Source organism: Anguilla rostrata, chromosome 15, assembly GCF_018555375.3.
Source record: "Anguilla rostrata isolate EN2019 chromosome 15, ASM1855537v3, whole genome shotgun sequence".
Taxonomy (NCBI): Eukaryota; Metazoa; Chordata; class Actinopteri; order Anguilliformes; family Anguillidae; genus Anguilla; species Anguilla rostrata.
Window position 1 is genome coordinate 8297300 of NC_057947.1, and position 16991 is coordinate 8314290.

A 16991-nucleotide genomic window follows, 5' to 3' on the forward strand; every position below is an offset into this window, starting at 1 on the left:
CCGCGAATACGCTGTCTGTTCGCATTAATAAAAGGATCTTCTTCGCAAATTTTGCAGGCCCTGGGAGGATTTCCAACATCTAGGTTTAATAATAATAATAATAATAATAATAATAATAACACTAATCATAAGGCACTTTCTGCTCTGAAAGGGTAATCAATTATTCAGTTTGGTCCATGACACATGTTTACCGTGATATTTATGACTCTGAGACGTTAAAGCCCTTCAGTGCCTGGTGTTATTAGCCTTTTAATTTTCTCTAATGCTACTGTTGGTTATTACTTTTTTAGCCTGCTTTTTCCGATAACGAAAACGCGCAGAAGCTCTCCGCTTTTCTCTGCTCCGGTATATCCGGATGTAACGCAAAGAGCGAGCTCGCGTGTTCTTTCCTTCAGGCGACCGTATGTTTTGGTCCAGCATTTCGGATCTTGTAGGTACGAGCCTCCCGACACAGCGACAGGAGAAAATAACGTTCGTTCCTTTTCTAAAGGTTATTTATAGCCGCCTCCCAGATGTGGAATTCCTATTTACGGAAGTGCGGGCTTTCTCCCTCTGTCTCCAATTTCCTGTTTCTCCGGCATTGCTCGGCCGCGAGGAACAGCAAGATGAAACGTCTTTCCGTGACTTTGTCCACAGCTGAGGGGTGGGGGGCAGGCACTATTGTCGGGCCATAATACAGTATTTAATAATGTGCATTATCCACTTTGAAGTTGCTGGGTTTTCTACACTCGGTTAAGATGAAGATGTGGTTTGTAAAGCGTGGTTTGGTGCGCTGTTCTTAGGCTGTGATTCATCACTGAATGGAGAGCAGTGGGTCAGTGTGCATTAATTTGTTTCTGCCCTTGGTGCCCAATAGCGAAGCAGTTTGGGTTTTGAAGTGTCTGCCGCAATATAATACAATGAAGACTCAAGCAGCTTAACAGGGACAGGGAATGCGGAATCTGATTAACCAATTAATAATGCTTTAATGGGTATTTTCCCTCTGGCGTTGTGTAGCTCTCTGAAACATTAATCAGTCTCGTAAATCTTCCCCGACAGGAACATGCCCCTCCTTTGGACTATCGTGCCCTGTTGTTAGTGGTGACATCCAATGATCAGTTTTTTAGTTTTTATTTTATTGTTAGATTTTTTTAACTTGCATTGTTTAGTTTTTTTTGGAGTGCAGAAGCTGGGCCTTACTGTTAAAATGATGTAGCAAACTCTACTCTCTCACTCTACTCAGCAAACTCCAGATGACTGATTGGTCGATTGACCAGTGACTGATTTGCAATGTGTGCCTCATGGTTTTCTGTTTGTTCTTTATTGCGGCCAATGGGAATCTGCAGATGCTCTGATAGACGATGACATGCAAGGTGACCACCACGCCCCTCCCCCACCTGCCACCGATTCACTAGTGTGTGTCTGTGTGCTTGTGCGAGAGCTTGTGCGAGTGCGCGCGTGCAGGAGCGTGTGCATGTGTGTGCGAGTATGAGTGCGCGCGTGTGTGTGTGTGTGCGAGTGCGAGAGCGTGTGTGTGTCTCCCATGGTCAGTTTAACTGCAAACAAGCATTAATCTGACATCCTGGATGAAGCCTCTGCCCTTCCCTGACACTGTCCCCCAACCCTGCAGCAAAAACAGAGCTGCACTGCCCTGCTGTGTGTGTGAGTGTGAGTGAGTGTGTGAGTGTGTGAGTGTGTGAGTGAGTGTGTGAGTGTGTGAGTGAGTGAGTGAGTGAGTGAGTGAGTGAGTGAGTGAGTGAGTGAGTGAGTGAGTGAGTGAGTGAGTGAGTGAGTGAGTGAGTGAGTGAGTGAGTGAGTGAGTGAGTGAGTGAGTGTTTGCATGGAGCTTGAAGAGTTTCATAAGACATTTCTGAATGCATTTTCCCCTCATGTCTTGTTGGAAGTGACCTTTATTCATGCTTTAGTTGCAGACTGTTTTCCCTGGTGAATCCACGCTCCTCATTTCCATCAAAAAAGAACAAACAGCAATTGCATGATTAATGGGGAAAAAACGCCAAAGCCTTGTTCTCTGTTGTGTATAAACAAAGTCATCCGCGACATGATTCCATCTGTTTCTGTGACTGAAGAATTTGCCCATTATTGGTTATTTTTCTGGGGAATCCCCAGGGTCCTAGCGCCACAAGCTCGGCTCTCCTCATTTCCTGTCTGTGTATCTTCCATGTACATTCAGTCTCTGGCGCTGGAAGCTTCTGGAAGCTTCTGGAAGTGCGGGGCGAGCTGGCCTCGGCTGCCTGTTAGCGATTATGGCTTTCCCAAGCCGAGCCGCCCAGCCAGCGGAACCCAGCGGAGTATGTGCTTCGTAGCTGAAGGTTATGGGCTGTATGCTTTGATTGCAGCCCTGGGTTTTTCCTGTCAGAGTTTGCCTCTGTGAGTGAGTTGTAGCCCGCTGGGGTGGGGGGGTGGAGGGGGGGGGGGGTAGTTGAAATTGCGCTAATTAAATCATTGATTTATTCTGGATTTCTTGCTGCGGGTCACAAGTCTTGCCCCCCCATCCCCCTTACTGTTACAGGGACGGCCTTTTCTGTTCAAGGTCTCCGAGAGCAGCCCCCCCCCCCCCTTCTGTAATGAGCAGAAGGCCCCGCCCTTGTGGCCGTGAGACTCAGAGCAGCGTTGGGGTGGCTGGCCGGTTCGAAACCGCGTCCGCTTCAGCTGAGCTAAAACAGCGGCGGGAAGAGCCTCTCGCCCGCAGTCCTGGAGTACCAAACCTCACTCCCGACTGCCCTCACGCGAGCGGGGAGCCCACTCGCCAAACTCCGGCTAACCGCGGCCTGTACGGAACCCGACTCCCAGCGCTGGCGCTTTCAGGAGGGCTCAGAGGTCACCTGTGTTCCGACTGCACAGCGGCGGCCGTTGCCATAGCAGCGCACGGAGCACTTTTTTTTTTTTTTTTTACAATTATTCGTTATCTACAGAACCAGCACTCACGACGCCCACCCCATACCCCCCCCCGCCCCCAATCATTCGCACCGTTCGTTAAATCTCGGGAACCGTGTACGTGTCCTGTTTGTCCGAGAAACCGTCCGGCCGCGTGTTTCTGAGTGCCTCTTAGCAGATCGCCTGGCCTCCCAACGCCAGCGCTCGGCGTTAATGATCACCTTCGCTGAGAGGCCGCGCGTGCGGTTAGCCAGGGCCGGGGTTACAGCTGTAAGTGGAGCGGGGGGGGAGGGGGGGGCGAAAGAAAAGAAACATAACTCCGCTGCCTTCATCTGATTGGCAGACCGTTTCGTTGCTTTTTTCTTTTTTTTCTTTTTTTTTTCCCCTCTTCCCAGAGACAATACGCAGCTGCGTTTCAGGCTGAGTGCGCAGAATTTCTGCGTGGAAAAAAAAAAAGAGAAACCGCTTTGGCAGGCAGATCGCATTCTATAGCTTAAAAAAAGAGGGAAAAAAGGGAAAACACACGGAGTGGGAGCGCGGTTCTGAATGTGCACGGACAAGCCCCGCCGCTGCGAGGCTCCTCCCCTTCCCGGCAGCCTGTTGTGGGAACGGCCGCTCGCATCACGTCCTCCCAACGCTCTGGAATATTCCGCCAGGGCTGCCGCCGTCCTCTTCCTCTGCTCATGCAACCGGAATCTAAGGGTATAAAGTGAATCTAGTGCACGTGCTCCCTGGAGCGTTGTCTAAGAGAAAATGCGTCACCGTTCGTTGTAAGTTGGGAGGAAAATGCTCTCGGCTAAACAGTTTGCGAAATGTTTCCTTTATAATTTATTGACGGTCCCCACCAGTTTGTTAATTTAGTGTAAAGAGGACAGGTTAGCTGTCATTTTAAATAACATGCGCTGGGTTCTTTTAGCCCTGTGACTGACTGTGTGGGCTGCAGTGTGTACACAGGGCTCGTGTGCCTGCCTGTCCTGTCCCCTAAAGACAGAGAACAGAGCGGGTGTCCACAGGCTGTCGTAAACCTAATTTACCGTCCGGATGGCACGGAGACGGGGGGCGGGGCCGGAAGCACGTTACGCAAACGCACACAAAGCCTTTATTGCGCCGCTTCTCACCGCGGGCCCCGCGCGCTCCGCCGACCCGTAACCGGGGAAACCCGGGAGGGACGACTCTCGCTCCCGGGTCGCAAGGCCACACGAGCGCGTCGGTCGCTTTGAACCCCTCGCCCGCACGGTAACCGCACGGCAACGGCGGGCCGGAGCGAAGCAGCGTCCGGACTGCGCGAACGGCGGCGGCGGCGCTAACGACCGTCCCTTCCCGTCGGCCCGACGGACGCGCCGACAGCTGCGGGGACCCGCAGCGCAACATCTGGAGTGGGTCGGAGACGCCGTCCGTCCAGGAGACGGCCGTGAACACGAATTGTTTCATTTTCCGTCAGTTCCCCTTTCTGTCGTGAGAAAGCGTATCGCTGCGTCTCTCTCACTCCTGTAGAGGCACACGAGCCCTGTGTGTGCACTGCGGCCCACACAGCCAATCACAGGGCTGAAAGAAGCCAGCGTACAGTTTAGAAAAGGGAGCATGTTGTTTAAAATGAGTCACCCTGAAATCGTTCTCTTTACACACAATTAACAAACTACTGGGGACTGTTAATAAATCATAAAGGAATAATTTTGCAGTGACGCACTGAGGGCAAGACCCTCATTTTCAACGGTGCCCAGTTACAAGGGCGCATAATAATAAAACAAGTAGTCGAACAATATAAAATGGAATACTAATAAAAGTTTGCCAAGCAATAAATAAATCACTTCAAAGCAGCTGCAGTCAAATTTTTTACAAGATGTAAAAGGAACGGCTGTAATGCTCTGGGAGCTGAATGAGGCCAGGCGACGTCTCCCCCCCCCCTCCTGCTCCAGACACACTCACATCCTGCCCCGCGCTGGGGCTTGTCCCGGCCCCCCCCCCCGGCCCCGCGTCCGCCGTTTCGCAAGAGCCGTGCGTGTGCGAACTCCCCCCCACCCCCGGCCGAGGCGTGTCCTCCGCCCCTCTGAACCGCCGCTTTCTCTTTCGCTCCCTCTTTTTTTAATCGCTCGCGGCGGGACCGCGTCGGGGACGGGACCGGCGTGCCGCCGAGGGGGAGGCGCAGTCGGGACGCCAGCGCGCTGAGGGGAGCCGGCTCTGGTAGCGTAGCTGGAGCTGAGGGCGCTTTGACTGGAGCAGGAGCGGCTTTAATGTACTGTAACGCTACACAGGACTGGAAATGAGGCCTGCATTCGCTTTAATTAAGTCTTTTTAGCAGAGAGGTTTTTTTTGTTTGTTGTATTTTTATTTTTTTTCCCCTGAAGATCTGCGCCATTGCTGTTGCTCCATGTAGAGAGTGGACTCCAGTGGACAGTGCTGTTGTTCTGTGGTACCGCACGCTATCGCGCGGTTCGGGGGTTTGGGGCCGGGTCCTCTCCCGGTCCTCTCTCGGTACCGCCCCGCTGACGCTCCCCCCTGTCGTCTCCAGGGCTCCGGAGCTCCTACGCCAGCCAGCACAGCCAGCTGAGGTCGGCCATGTCGCCCGACCGCCACATCACGCCCATCTACGAGGACGGGACCTTCCACGGCGCCCTCTACCACAGCCCCAACCACGGGGCGGTGGAGCTCAACCACAGCAACCAGAGCGCCCTCTACAGGTCCGCGTCAGGTAGGCAGCGCGCCGACCGCCGTCTCCGGACTGGTCAACAGGCTAACGAACCTCAGCTCAGCACACTACACCAGGAGGTTAGACGTGCAATCACCCGGTTAAGACCATTCTGGGTTTGTAACTGCTCACAATGGCCAGGTTCAAAAGTAGACTATGCGGTTGTTCCCTGCACTTGGACTGGTACTTCTCTCTAGGGGTTTCGTCATACTTGTTCCTGGTTATGTTATACACTTTGTTGTACGTCGCTCTGGATAAGAGCGTCTGCCAAATGCCTGTAATGTAGACAGTTAGCTATGTTTTCAGATGGGCAGCTACCATTGTGCTACTGAGCAAGATTCATGACCTGAATTTCCTCACTGTGCATTATCCATTAGCAATATCCTACTTTGTTAATGGACAATGCACAGTCATGTCTAGCGAATATGTGTTGCCTTGGTTGAAGGCATCAGGTTAAATGACGGAGTAATGGTGATGGAGGTAAGCAGTGTGGTTTTTAAATGGTTCAGAGAGTTCGTCAGATGATTCCTGACTGCTCTTTCTGTCTGTCACGCACGTCTAGAGAGCATTCTGTCTCACGGTCAGAGACATGTCTTCACTAACGGTGTGTCTTTCTGTGTGACTGTACCAGCCTCGAGCTCTAGATGCGTTTGCTTACCACATTAAATACACTTCTGCTTTTTTTAAAAAGTCAGTCTGCCAAAACGTGTCCGTTGTACTTGGTTGTACTTTGTCAAAGTTAAGTGACAAAAAGTCTTTTGAAGTCAGAATAGTTTTCTTTATGAACAGTTTGTATTGGTGATTATGGACATTACGGGACGGTGTTTTTTTGGGTAAACATGTTAACGGTGTGATGAGGTTCAGGATGAATGTAGATTTGAGCACTTCGCCCGGCCTGCGTACGGGCGCCCTGGTCCTAGCGCTGACGGGTGCCAGCTCAGCTGCCCCTCTGCCCCCCCCCGTCTGGAGAGAGGTCGCGCTGGAGACGGCCGGTTCGGCCCGGTTTGGCCCGGTCCCCTCTGTCCGCGGCCGGACAAAAGAAACCCATTACCCCCGGGGTCCCGGCGACAGGGAGCAGAGGGAGATTGACGTGCCGGCGTTGCCGGGGAAACGGTTTCGTGGACACCTGCGGCTTCTTTTTTTTTTTTAGCATTCCGCCCGCGTGGCCCCCCCCCCCCCCCCGCCTGCCGCGCTCGCTCCCGCTCCGTCCCGTCTCCTCCCCCAGACGGCACCTCGAACCCGGGATCCTCTGCCCGCGATAAGCCTGGCAATAAATTACAGCCTTACCCAGAGCAGCCCTCGCAGATAAGCACCCATCAGGTGTTTATGCAGCATTATAGAGAGAGGGGAAGGGAGAGGGAGGGAGGGAGAGAGGGAGAGACAGAGAGGGAGAGAGAAAGAGAGAATGAGAGAGAGAGAGTTTTAAAGTCCTTACAAAAATCTACTTCATTTAAAAAAAAAAATAATTAAAAAAAAAAAATCCAATTTGATCCTTGAGCACTTTTTTTTGCCGTGCCGTGGAATTAAATTAAATGACTTCTTTTTCCTGGCACAGTTCTACCGTTCTGTATTTAGACATTTTGGTTATTTTCTTTGTCGAAGCATGTGCCTTTGTCGTGTTAAATGGAAATGTCGATTTTTTTTTTCTTTCTTTTGAAGAGCAATGGGCGTCGAATGCAGATTTTTATCCAGGGAAATGAGGCATGGGGTTAGGCTGGAGCACAGCTGCATTCTACACAGGGTCTATAAAGAGAGATTACTGCTGGGCTGAGGGGGTGGGGGGGAGGGGGGGGGGGGATACCACTCTTCTGTATTTGGAAGCCATTTTGATTCATTTCAGATCCTTTTATGGAGTCGTCAGCATGGTTTCATGTGGACTTCTACAAATGACGTTTTGTTAATGACTTTCCTGGAGCCTCGCTGATAAATTAAATAATTGCTTTGGTAGCGTTTGATAGATGAAAACGTAACGAAGGCAGCGGAAGCACAACTGCGATTCGCGCCTGGCCTGGAGATAGACGTTTCGCCGCCGATGTGAAATATTCAGCGTGGAGGCGAGAGGAGCACCCGTGTGAAAAATGTGATTTTTGGGATGCGGCGTCGAGTTGGCGGGCTCTGTGTGAAAACACGTCCCTGACACTGGCCCCGCCCCCACAGCGGTCAGCAGACTGAGATTACCGCCATATCGGGCTGTCTGGACTGCGTGTTTGCTGTTGGTGCTATATGGAGCGTGTAAGTGTGTGCGCGCGCGCGTGTGTGTTTGACTCGCGGCGGGACTGAGGGCTCTCTGGCTCCTCCCTCTGCTCGCTTGGTGTCACTGCACGCCGCGGGGGAGGGCGCAGCGCTCTGGCGACTTCGGCTGCAGGGCGGGCGGGGCGGGCGGGGCACGAGCCCAGCCGAGCCCCCACGCAGCCGGGAGGGAGGCGGGCCTTAGGGGAGTTCCCCCTCTCCCAGGCCCCGCCTCCGAAGGGCAACCTCGGCCCCGCCCCCCCCGGAGAGCTTGGAGGACGTGTCTGCGAGCCGGCCTCGCCGAGCAGGCGGAAAACGTCTCTGGGAGCGGCGCGGCCCGGTTCGCTCGGGAATCATGGGAGTTCCGCTTCGCCCGCAACATCGTTTCCAGATGGAGGGAGTTGCCTTTCAGAAGACCCTGAACCCGGTTTCAAAATGGAGCTCTGCTGCTGCGTTCTCTCTCTCTCTACAAAACACCGCGGCCTCGAATTTCATACAGAATAATGCCCTTTGCAGTCTCCGCTCGCAAAGCGTGTTGTCAGGTTTTTAATATTCTGGAGTTTAATGCAGTGCATTCATGCACAATGCATAATTTACAAAGGGGAAAAAAATTGCAGTGGAGAAGTTTTTGCAGTTTTTTCTGAGTAATATTCTGTATGGCAGATATTTGTGTAGATGAAGTGAAATGTTTAAACACTGGCTAAGGGGTTGTGGTTGAAAGAATATTGCGCTTAATAAAATTATGTACAATTATGCCTGCGCTCCCGTGACCACGCTCCACGTGAAATCACTGCTGCTGCTATTTTATCCATGATTCTGCCCAGATACAAAAATAATTAAACGGTTGCCGTGTCATTGTTACTGCTTTTTACTTAAAAGTGTGAAATGTAGTCCCGACAGTGCTGCTGATTGGCCCGCTGTCTGATTACTTAGTCTGTGTTGATGCTTCATTTTTAAATGGGAGAGGAGAACCAGCGGCTCTGTTTTACTGGTTTTTGTCTGTTTTTGTTTGTTTTTAAGCAGGCGTGGGGAACCTGCAGCTTTGTCTTACTGAGCAGTTTTTGTCTGTTTCTGTTTGTTTTTGTGCAGTCATAGGGAACCTGCAGCTCTGTCTTACTGAGCAGTTTTTGTCTGTTTCTGTTTGTTTTTGTGCAGTCATAGGGAACCTGCAGCTCTGTCTTACTGAGCAGTTTTTGTCTGTTTTCGTTTGTTTTTGAGCAGTCATGGGGAACGTGCAGCTCTGTCTTACTGGGCAGTTTTTGTCTGTTTTCGTCTGTCTCTGAACAGTCATGGGGAACCTGCAGCTCTGTCTTACTGGGCAGTTTTTGTCTGTTCTCGTCTGTCTCTGAGCAGGCGTGGGGAACCTGCAGCTCTGTCTTACTGAGCGGTTTTTGTCTGTTCTCGTCTGTCTCTGAGCAGGCGTGGGGAACCTGCAGCTCTGTCTTACTGAGCAGTTTTTGTCTGTTCTCGTTGTCTCTGAGCAGTCATGGGGAACGTGCAGCTCTGTCTTACTGAGCAGTTTTTGTCTGTTTTCGTCTGTCTCTGAGCAGGCGTGGGGAACCTGCAGCTCGTCTTACGAGCGGTTTGCTGTCCGCTGTCTCAGCAGGCGTGGAACCTGCAGCTCTGATCTACTGGCGGTTTTGTCTGTCTCGTCTGTCTCTGAGCAGCGTGCGAACCTGCAGCGGCTCCAGCCAGCGCAGCCCTGCGCCAAGAGCAACTACGCCTGAACAACGGGCCCCACGCGCCCTCGCTCCACCCTCATAGACGGCCGGCCAGCAAGGTACGCCCGGCACCGCCCGTGGACCAGCCACCGCTCCCCCTCCTGACAGCTCCAGAAGCCCCAGGTACACCCCCCGCACGTCCTGATGGTCCACTGAGGTCCCCAGGGCATGCATGGAGAGGAAGCATTGGGCTCGAGTGACAACTGTAGTGCTGGAGATTGGCTCTCGACAGCAGGCAGGATTATGAGTGTAGACTGGCCGGGTCAAGAGTCTGCTGTATTACTGCTTCATAAGGAGCCAGGGATTGGCCATTTAGCAGCCAATTGAAATCTCTGGTCTTCAAATAAAACCTCTTTTTGTGTCCACGAGCCGTTTGAAAGCCGAAGGTAACCAAGCCTGTTCTCCACAGACCCTTAAACTTTAAAACCTGCTGCCACGGAACATCGGAACTGCACAAACAGTATCTGCTTTTAAATCCTTTTTTTTTTTTTTTTTTAAAGAAGTACCATGTTTTACTCTTGTTCTTATCTGTGTGTGATAACCTGTGCTCGCTGTTGTCCTGTATTTGTATCACTTTGGGCGACCTTTAGCAGACCGTATATTTGACCTGCCCGGTGACACTTTTATTCATTGTTCCTGTTTTCTGTTGTTTGGAAAGCGCGCTGAGCGTAACGCACGGAAGGGCCCCCTGTAAACAGAGGTTATTGTTCGGAGATCCGCTCCTTAAGCCAAGAGGAAATGAGCGCGGTCCCTCGCGGACTCCGCTAACGCTCGGCTAACGAGCTCCGCTCCAGCTGCGCCCGGACCTCCTGGCTTTGTCTAGACCGGGGGGGCTCTCGAGCTCCAGTCCTGGAGGGGCCAGGTTTTGGCGTGTTCCCGCATTCGAGTGCTTAGTTTACGATTGGGTAGTTCATCGATTGGGTAGAGTCTGCGCACCTCGTTCCTAAGGCCCGAACTGGCTGCACAATGAATGGAAATCGGAGAAACCGGCGGAGACTGCAGCCATTCCGGATCTGAGTGTGAGATCCCCGAGCCAGACGGTGGTTTTGGGAGAACGCTCATCGAGGGCTTGGAACCGCTCCGAGGCAGGAGCACGGCGAGCCATATGCCGCTAAGCGTGCTTCCGAGGCGCAGGGGGAGACGAGTCGCACCGCACAGGCCGCGCCCGGCCCGCGGATCTGTGAAATGAGACCGCGCTGGGCATCGATCGGGGCAGCGAGGGCTCGGAGCACCTTTCAGATTAAAATAAATTTCATACCTGCCGCTGGAACTAGACCGGCGACGGCAGCTCTGCCTCACACAGCAAGGTGTGCGAGGCGTGTAATTCCTTTGGAAAGTGGCACCCTGTTCATCGTGTTTAGCGCTTGGGTTGTTCGGCGTGGAATGGCAAGGCGATAATTCGTCCAGCGCGGACGAAAACAAACCAGCCCCAACCAGAAAGACTCGCGCGGCTCCTGTGAGAGTCTGTTTGTGGGAGCTTGCCCGCCCGCCCCGCCGCCCCCCCCCGGCGTGTTTGCTGATGCGGAGCTGTGCTTCCCTGTGCTTCCCTGTGCTTCTCTGTGCTTCTCTCCTGCAGGGAGTTTGCCTGGCGGGACCCGGAGCTGCCCGAGGTGATCCACATGCTGCAGCACCAGTTCCCCTCGGTGCAGGCCAACGCCGCCGCCTACCTGCAGCACCTCTGCTTCGGGGACAACCGCGTCAAGGCCGAGGTACCGTCCGCTACCCACAGTGCCGAGGGCCGGGGGGTCGCTGGGGCGTGAAGCCCGCTGGCTTTGGTTTGACTCGGCTGCGGGGGGGGGGGTCCAGTGCCTCAGCGGGGGGGGCTGCAGCTGTCGGTGGGGCTGTTTTTCTGGAGAACAGCAGAGCTGTTAGTTTCTCTGAGACGCAGTGGGAGCTCTGCGTCACACACAGAGACTACTGAGTGCTGAGAGCATCTCTCACACACACACACATACTGTTCACAAATGCGCACAGGCAGGCACACACACACAAGCACACAAGCACAGACGGGTGCACGCACACACACAAACACACACACACACACACTCACGTCATGTAAAAGGGTTCAGAGAAAAACACTGATCAGGCTACTTCAGGCACATATTGGCTCTTTGAGGGAAAAGCTGGCTGGAATGAACTCAGTCGCCTGTCTTATTGAGCGATTACTCATGAATACCACCAAACGTGTCAGGGAAGGCCTGATGGAGCTGTTCCACCATCACTGTTTGGTTCTGCCCGACCAGTACCCCACCCTAACAGCACACCGCCCCAACAGTACCCCACCCTAACAGCACACCGCCCCAACAGCACCCCACCCTAACAGCACACCGCCCCAACAGTACCCCACCCTAACAGTACACCGCCAAAACAGTCCCATCGCTGAGAATTTCTCTTTCTCCGCTGTCAGAAAGTCAAGTGACTGCTCTGAGGTGCAGAACGTAATGTCCTGAAGAGGGTGAACCCTCTGCGACTCACCGAGGGAAGGGCCGGTGTGCGGTCGTGTTGGGAGCAGTGCTCAGTGCTATATATAAATGAAGAAAGGTGTTTATTTTTTACAGCCAAGCTATGAAACGATGTGGCGTAAAGTGATCAGGACAGTTCTGCCATTTTTAAAAACCCAACCGTTCATTCATTCATTCATTCATTCTGTCTACTGTCAAGTATTTTCTTCAAATGAGGGTATTAATTTTCTCAGCTCTGAGCCTTCGTGAATAAAAGGAGAGAGAGAGTCTGTCCCAGACCCCTCGCCCCATTAGAGTGTAATTCTGGAGCAGAGTGAGTTACACGGTTAGATTATGTGTTCTGTTTTAATGGGTGGATAGCACACAATACACAGCGGCTTCTCTCTGTGAATTTCACGAGCATCACTGACAGTATTGCACCTGCAGTATAGCGTCCAGATCAAACACTGGGGCCGGACTGCGTGGGACGGTCCATAGACCAGCTGGCTCTGAACCCTAATACAAATACCCTGTGTGGCCAGGGGTTCGATTCTGACGATCCTCTCACGACCGGCGATCCTTTCTGCTCCCCCGGCGTCCGGATAAAGAGGAGAAATACAAACCGTCCGCTCTCCGTCCGAGGAGGAGAGAAAGACGCCCTTCTGACCTCTGACCTTTGCCCTTTGGCCTGCAGGTGTGTCACCTCGGGGGGATCAAGCACCTGGTGGACCTGCTGGATCACAAGGTGGTGGAGGTGCAGCGCAACGCGTGCGGGGCCCTGCGGAACCTGGTGTACGGGAAGGCCACGGACGACAACAAGGTGGCGGTGCGCAACGCCGGCGGCGTCCCCGCCCTGCTGCGGCTGCTGAGGAAGACCGCCGACGCCGAAGTGCGGGAGCTGGTCACCGGTACGCGCGCCCGTCACGCCCACGCCTAGCCCTCATTGGACGGGGCGTTCCTTTCCCCTCCCATCTCCACTCTCCAGTCCTCCCTTCTGTTTTTGCCCCTTCCCCTCAAAGCTACCCCCTCTGTGATTGCGTTAAGACCCTCCCCTTTGCTATGCCCCTCTGCCCTGTGCTAAGCTCCTCCCCTTGGTGTTAAGCCTCTCCCCTATGTGCTATGCTCCTCTCCTATGAACCCATCTCCTGTGTTATTGCCCCTCCCTATGTGCTATGCCCCTCCCCTCTGTGTTAAGCCCCTCCCCTATGTGCTGTGTTCCTCCCCTATGAAACCATCTCCTGTGTTATTGCCCCTCCCTATGTGCTATGCCCCTCCCCTCTGTGTTAAGCCCCTCCCCTCTGTGCTATGCCCCTCCCCTCTGTGTTAAGCCCCTCCCATATGTGCTATGCTCCTCCCCTATGAGCCCCTTTCCTCTGTGCTATGCCCTGCCCCTCTGTGTTAAGCTCCTCCCCTATGTGCTATGCCCCTCCCCTCTGTGTTAAGCTCCTCCCCTCTGAGCCCCTTTCCTCTGTGCTATGCTCCTCCCCTCTGAGCCCCTCTCCCTCTGTACTCTTCCCCTCCCGTATATGACCCTGTCCTCCCTTCAGTGCTGTGGCTCTCCGCAGTCAGGCTGCTGTGTTCAGAGAGGCTCGTATTTTAGAGTGCAGTAACCTCCCTGGCCCGTGTCCCAAAATGGCACCCGCCAGCGCACGGGCGCTAGCCGAGGGAGATGGGGAAACGCAGCGGCGAGGCCGCTGAATTATTAAGCACCGCCGGGGCGGAGACGGACGACGCCCACCCAACCGCCCTGCAGTGCGGAGGCGGGCCCTGAGGTGTGGTGGTCCCGTCCGCCACCGTGCGCTCGCTGTCCGGAAACCGCTCCTCACGCTCCTGACAGGGGCGTGGCACAGCGCTCCTTATCCTGCCTCCCAGAGCTCCCTGGTGACTCACCGTCCTGCATTTAAAAGGGTCCGGTTCCTGCTGCGGCGTAGAGCTCCTCCTGTTGATAAGGAAGGTCTCTGGGTGCTTTAAGGTGGGCTGGGTGTGGGGGTTCATTAAGGCTGTGTAGCTCCTGGGCAGCAGAATCAGAGTCGGTGCAGCTGTGCAGCTCACTGAAGCTCAGTCAGCCTGGAGTCCTGTTCTCCCCTCACATAACGAGGAGTGAAACCCGTGAGCGCTTTGCACAGAACCGCTACGTCTGACTGCCTCGCTTTCCGGGCCCGTCTGGCGTGCCAGCGGAATGCGGTTCTGAAGCCCTGTCTGGGCGGGGCCCGCTCCGAAAGCGACCTCCAGCCCTCCCCCAGCTATCGGGAGAGCGCGATTGCACAACTTCCTGTGAGTCGGACGGGGGGGAAAAACATTCGCAGGAAGAGGGCTTGGCTCCGGTCAAAGTCCCGCTGCGAGCGCCGCGCGCCGCTCGGAGGCGGGGGAGGCGGGGCCTCGGTGAGTCACTGTACTGAGCGCGCTCGGTACAGCGCCACACTCCCGTCAACACGGAATACGCCGCCGGACCGACAGATCTGCCTCATGGAGGAAGAGACAGCACTTACCCAACCCTTACAAAACATACCCCAAACTACACTAACGTTTCAGCAGACTGCCTCCACTTGACCTCTTAAAAGCTTATCAACCCTTTTTAGGTGTGAGATCACAAGCATGTGATCAGAATGTTCTTAACTGAGCATTCTAATGCTGATGTCACAATCGCTACTGCTAATCGAAAGCAGTGGCGTTCTAGAACACTGACTTAGAATTTTGAAAATGAAAACATTCTAAAAAAAAAAGACCTACTCTTCAAAGGATTAATCAATGCTGACTTGTTTTGTTATGGAGAACGGCACTTGGGACCCTGAGCAGTTTTTGGATGCCCTTAACAGAAGGGTGAGCGGTCACACAAACAGCTCGGGTGAGCAGCTTGCGCTGCACTCACCGTGCCTGAATCATCACAGGGGGAGAGTTACTGCCGTCTCTCCGTCTATCAGACAGAAGGACTCTGAGAAATAACATGCCCTGGAGGAATGGCTGAAATGTCCTGGGTGTGTGTGTGCTGAGAGATGAAAGCTGTGCTAAGTTGCAGGGGCTTGTTAATTGAATCTACTGAGCAGGGGCAGAGAAGAGGGATTCAGTTGAGGAGAGGGATTCAGTTCAGGAGCGGGATTCATTTGAGGAGGGGGATTCAGTTGAGGAGAGGGATTCAGTTCAGGAGCGGGATTTATTTGAGGAGGGGGATTCAGTTGAGGAGAGGGATTCAGTTCAGGAGCGGGATTCAGTTGAGGAGGGGGATTCAGTTGAGGAGGGGGATTCATTTGAGGAGGGGGATTCAGTTGAGGAGGGGGATTCAGGAGGAGAGGGATTCAGTTGAGAAGATTCGGTTGCTGATGATGTGATTTAGGGAATCGCCCCATAGCGTGAGGGTCATGTGGGGGCGTGAGGCGGGGCCTGGCTCTCTCAGCAGCTGCCGTGTTGTTTTCCCTCCTATGGAGGTCTGACAGATCAAAGACCACAGCCGCTCCCAAATATGGACACCCCTGCCCCCGTGCCACCTGTCCCAAACAGAGCACCCCGACCGTCAAAGGGCTGTGTACACACCCGTCCCGTAAGAGAACGCGCTGTTCGGACGTGACCCCTGTGACAGGAAGTAGTTTTGCAATAAACGACCTGCAAAAACATGCCCTGTGCTGAGCTGGGATTGCGTTGGCACGTGTCTGTCTGTGCAGGTCCTTGTGTGCGTGTGTGTGTGTGTGTGTGTGCGTGTGTGTGTTCTCTGTGTGAGTGCGCGCGTGTGTGTTCTGTGCGTGTAAGGGTGCGTGTGTGCTTGTGTGGTGTACGTGCCTGTGCGTGTAAGGGTGCGTGTGTGCTTGTGTGGTGTACGTGCCTGTGCGTGTAAGGGTGCGTGTGTGCGTTTCCATGGTGCGCAGCTGTAGTCACACACGATCCATCCATCCATTGTTAGCGGCACCTCTGTCACACGGGTAAAGCAGCAGCGGCGGCGCTGCCCGTGAGTTAGCGGGTGACGCTCGGACGTCTCCCCGACGTGCCGGGATGAATTACGCTCAGAATCATTCTGCGTGAGCGTCCCAGCCTCTGCGTGAGCGTCCTAGCCTCTGCGTGAGCGTCCCAGCCTCTGCGTGAGCGTCCTAGCCTCTGCGTGAGCGTCCCAGCCTCTGCGTGAGCGTCCCAGCCTCTGCGTGAGCGTCCCAGCCTCTGCGTGAGCGTCCCAGCCTCTGCGTGAGCGTCCTAGCCTCTGCGTGAGCGTCCTAGCCTCTGCGTGAGCGTCCTAGCCTCTGCGTGAGCGTCCTAGCCTCTGCGTGAGCGTCCCAGCCTCTGCGTGAGCGTCCGAACCTCGGTGCACATGGAGAGCTCCTGAAATATCAGGGCAGCTTGCTGAGGCATTACAGCCCTACACTGTGTGAGCGCTGCAGCTCCCCCCCCCCCCGTAACAGAAAAAGATGGAGTTAGGGATCCATATGGGAGATTTTTTGGGTTCTGTGTGTGGGGCGCTGATTGGGGTACGGGGAAGGCGTCACCGCCATCGTGCCTTGGGCTGCATTAAATCCGCTAAACCTGGGCCTGCATGGGTTTGCATGCAGAGCCGGTATAGCCGAGGCCTTGCCTTCCCTGGAGCTTGGAGCCTAAGCCCTGCAGTTCAGTTCTGTAGCAGCAAGATGCATATAGAGCCTCCTCATCAACACCCCTGTAGAGCAATCACAATCCAGCTCACTGGACTCATTGGAAATGGCCATTAAATTATTGCTAACTGAACAAAGTTACACTAGGCGGTTATAGGAACATTGCTTCCTCCATAAAATTGTCTAGAATAGTGTACTCACTTAAAGCGGTCATAAATTAGTCATTTGGCACCAACTGCAGTCGGTTTCTTAATTTAATTAATCACATCCTTGTCCCAGCCAGCTACCTTGTAATGTATTCATAGAGCTTCTACGGAGGGTGGATTTCGGATTAACTGCACCCTAAAAAAACTGGACTTGAGCAAACGCGGGGTCCTCGTCATGGCAACAGCCTCGGACCACGCCTTTCACATTTCAGAGTGTACAGGGACTTTCACCTTGGATGGGTGTGATGAAAAGTACAATCGTGAAA

General features: G+C 53.8%; 1 protein-coding gene across 1 annotated transcript in view; it reads left to right on the forward strand.

The window, feature by feature from the left end:
* LOC135241268 (plakophilin-4-like) overlaps nt 1-16991 on the forward strand; it is an 87706-nt gene that overhangs the window by 53984 nt on the left and 16731 nt on the right. The window contains exons 8-13 of the mRNA XM_064311501.1: nt 1326-1352; nt 5384-5563; nt 8813-8994; nt 9554-9633; nt 11030-11219; nt 12646-12859. Coding sequence (XP_064167571.1) covers nt 1326-1352; nt 5384-5563; nt 8813-8994; nt 9554-9633; nt 11030-11219; nt 12646-12859 — 873 coding nt within the window. The remainder of the gene's footprint in view (nt 1-1325; nt 1353-5383; nt 5564-8812; nt 8995-9553; nt 9634-11029; nt 11220-12645; nt 12860-16991) is intronic.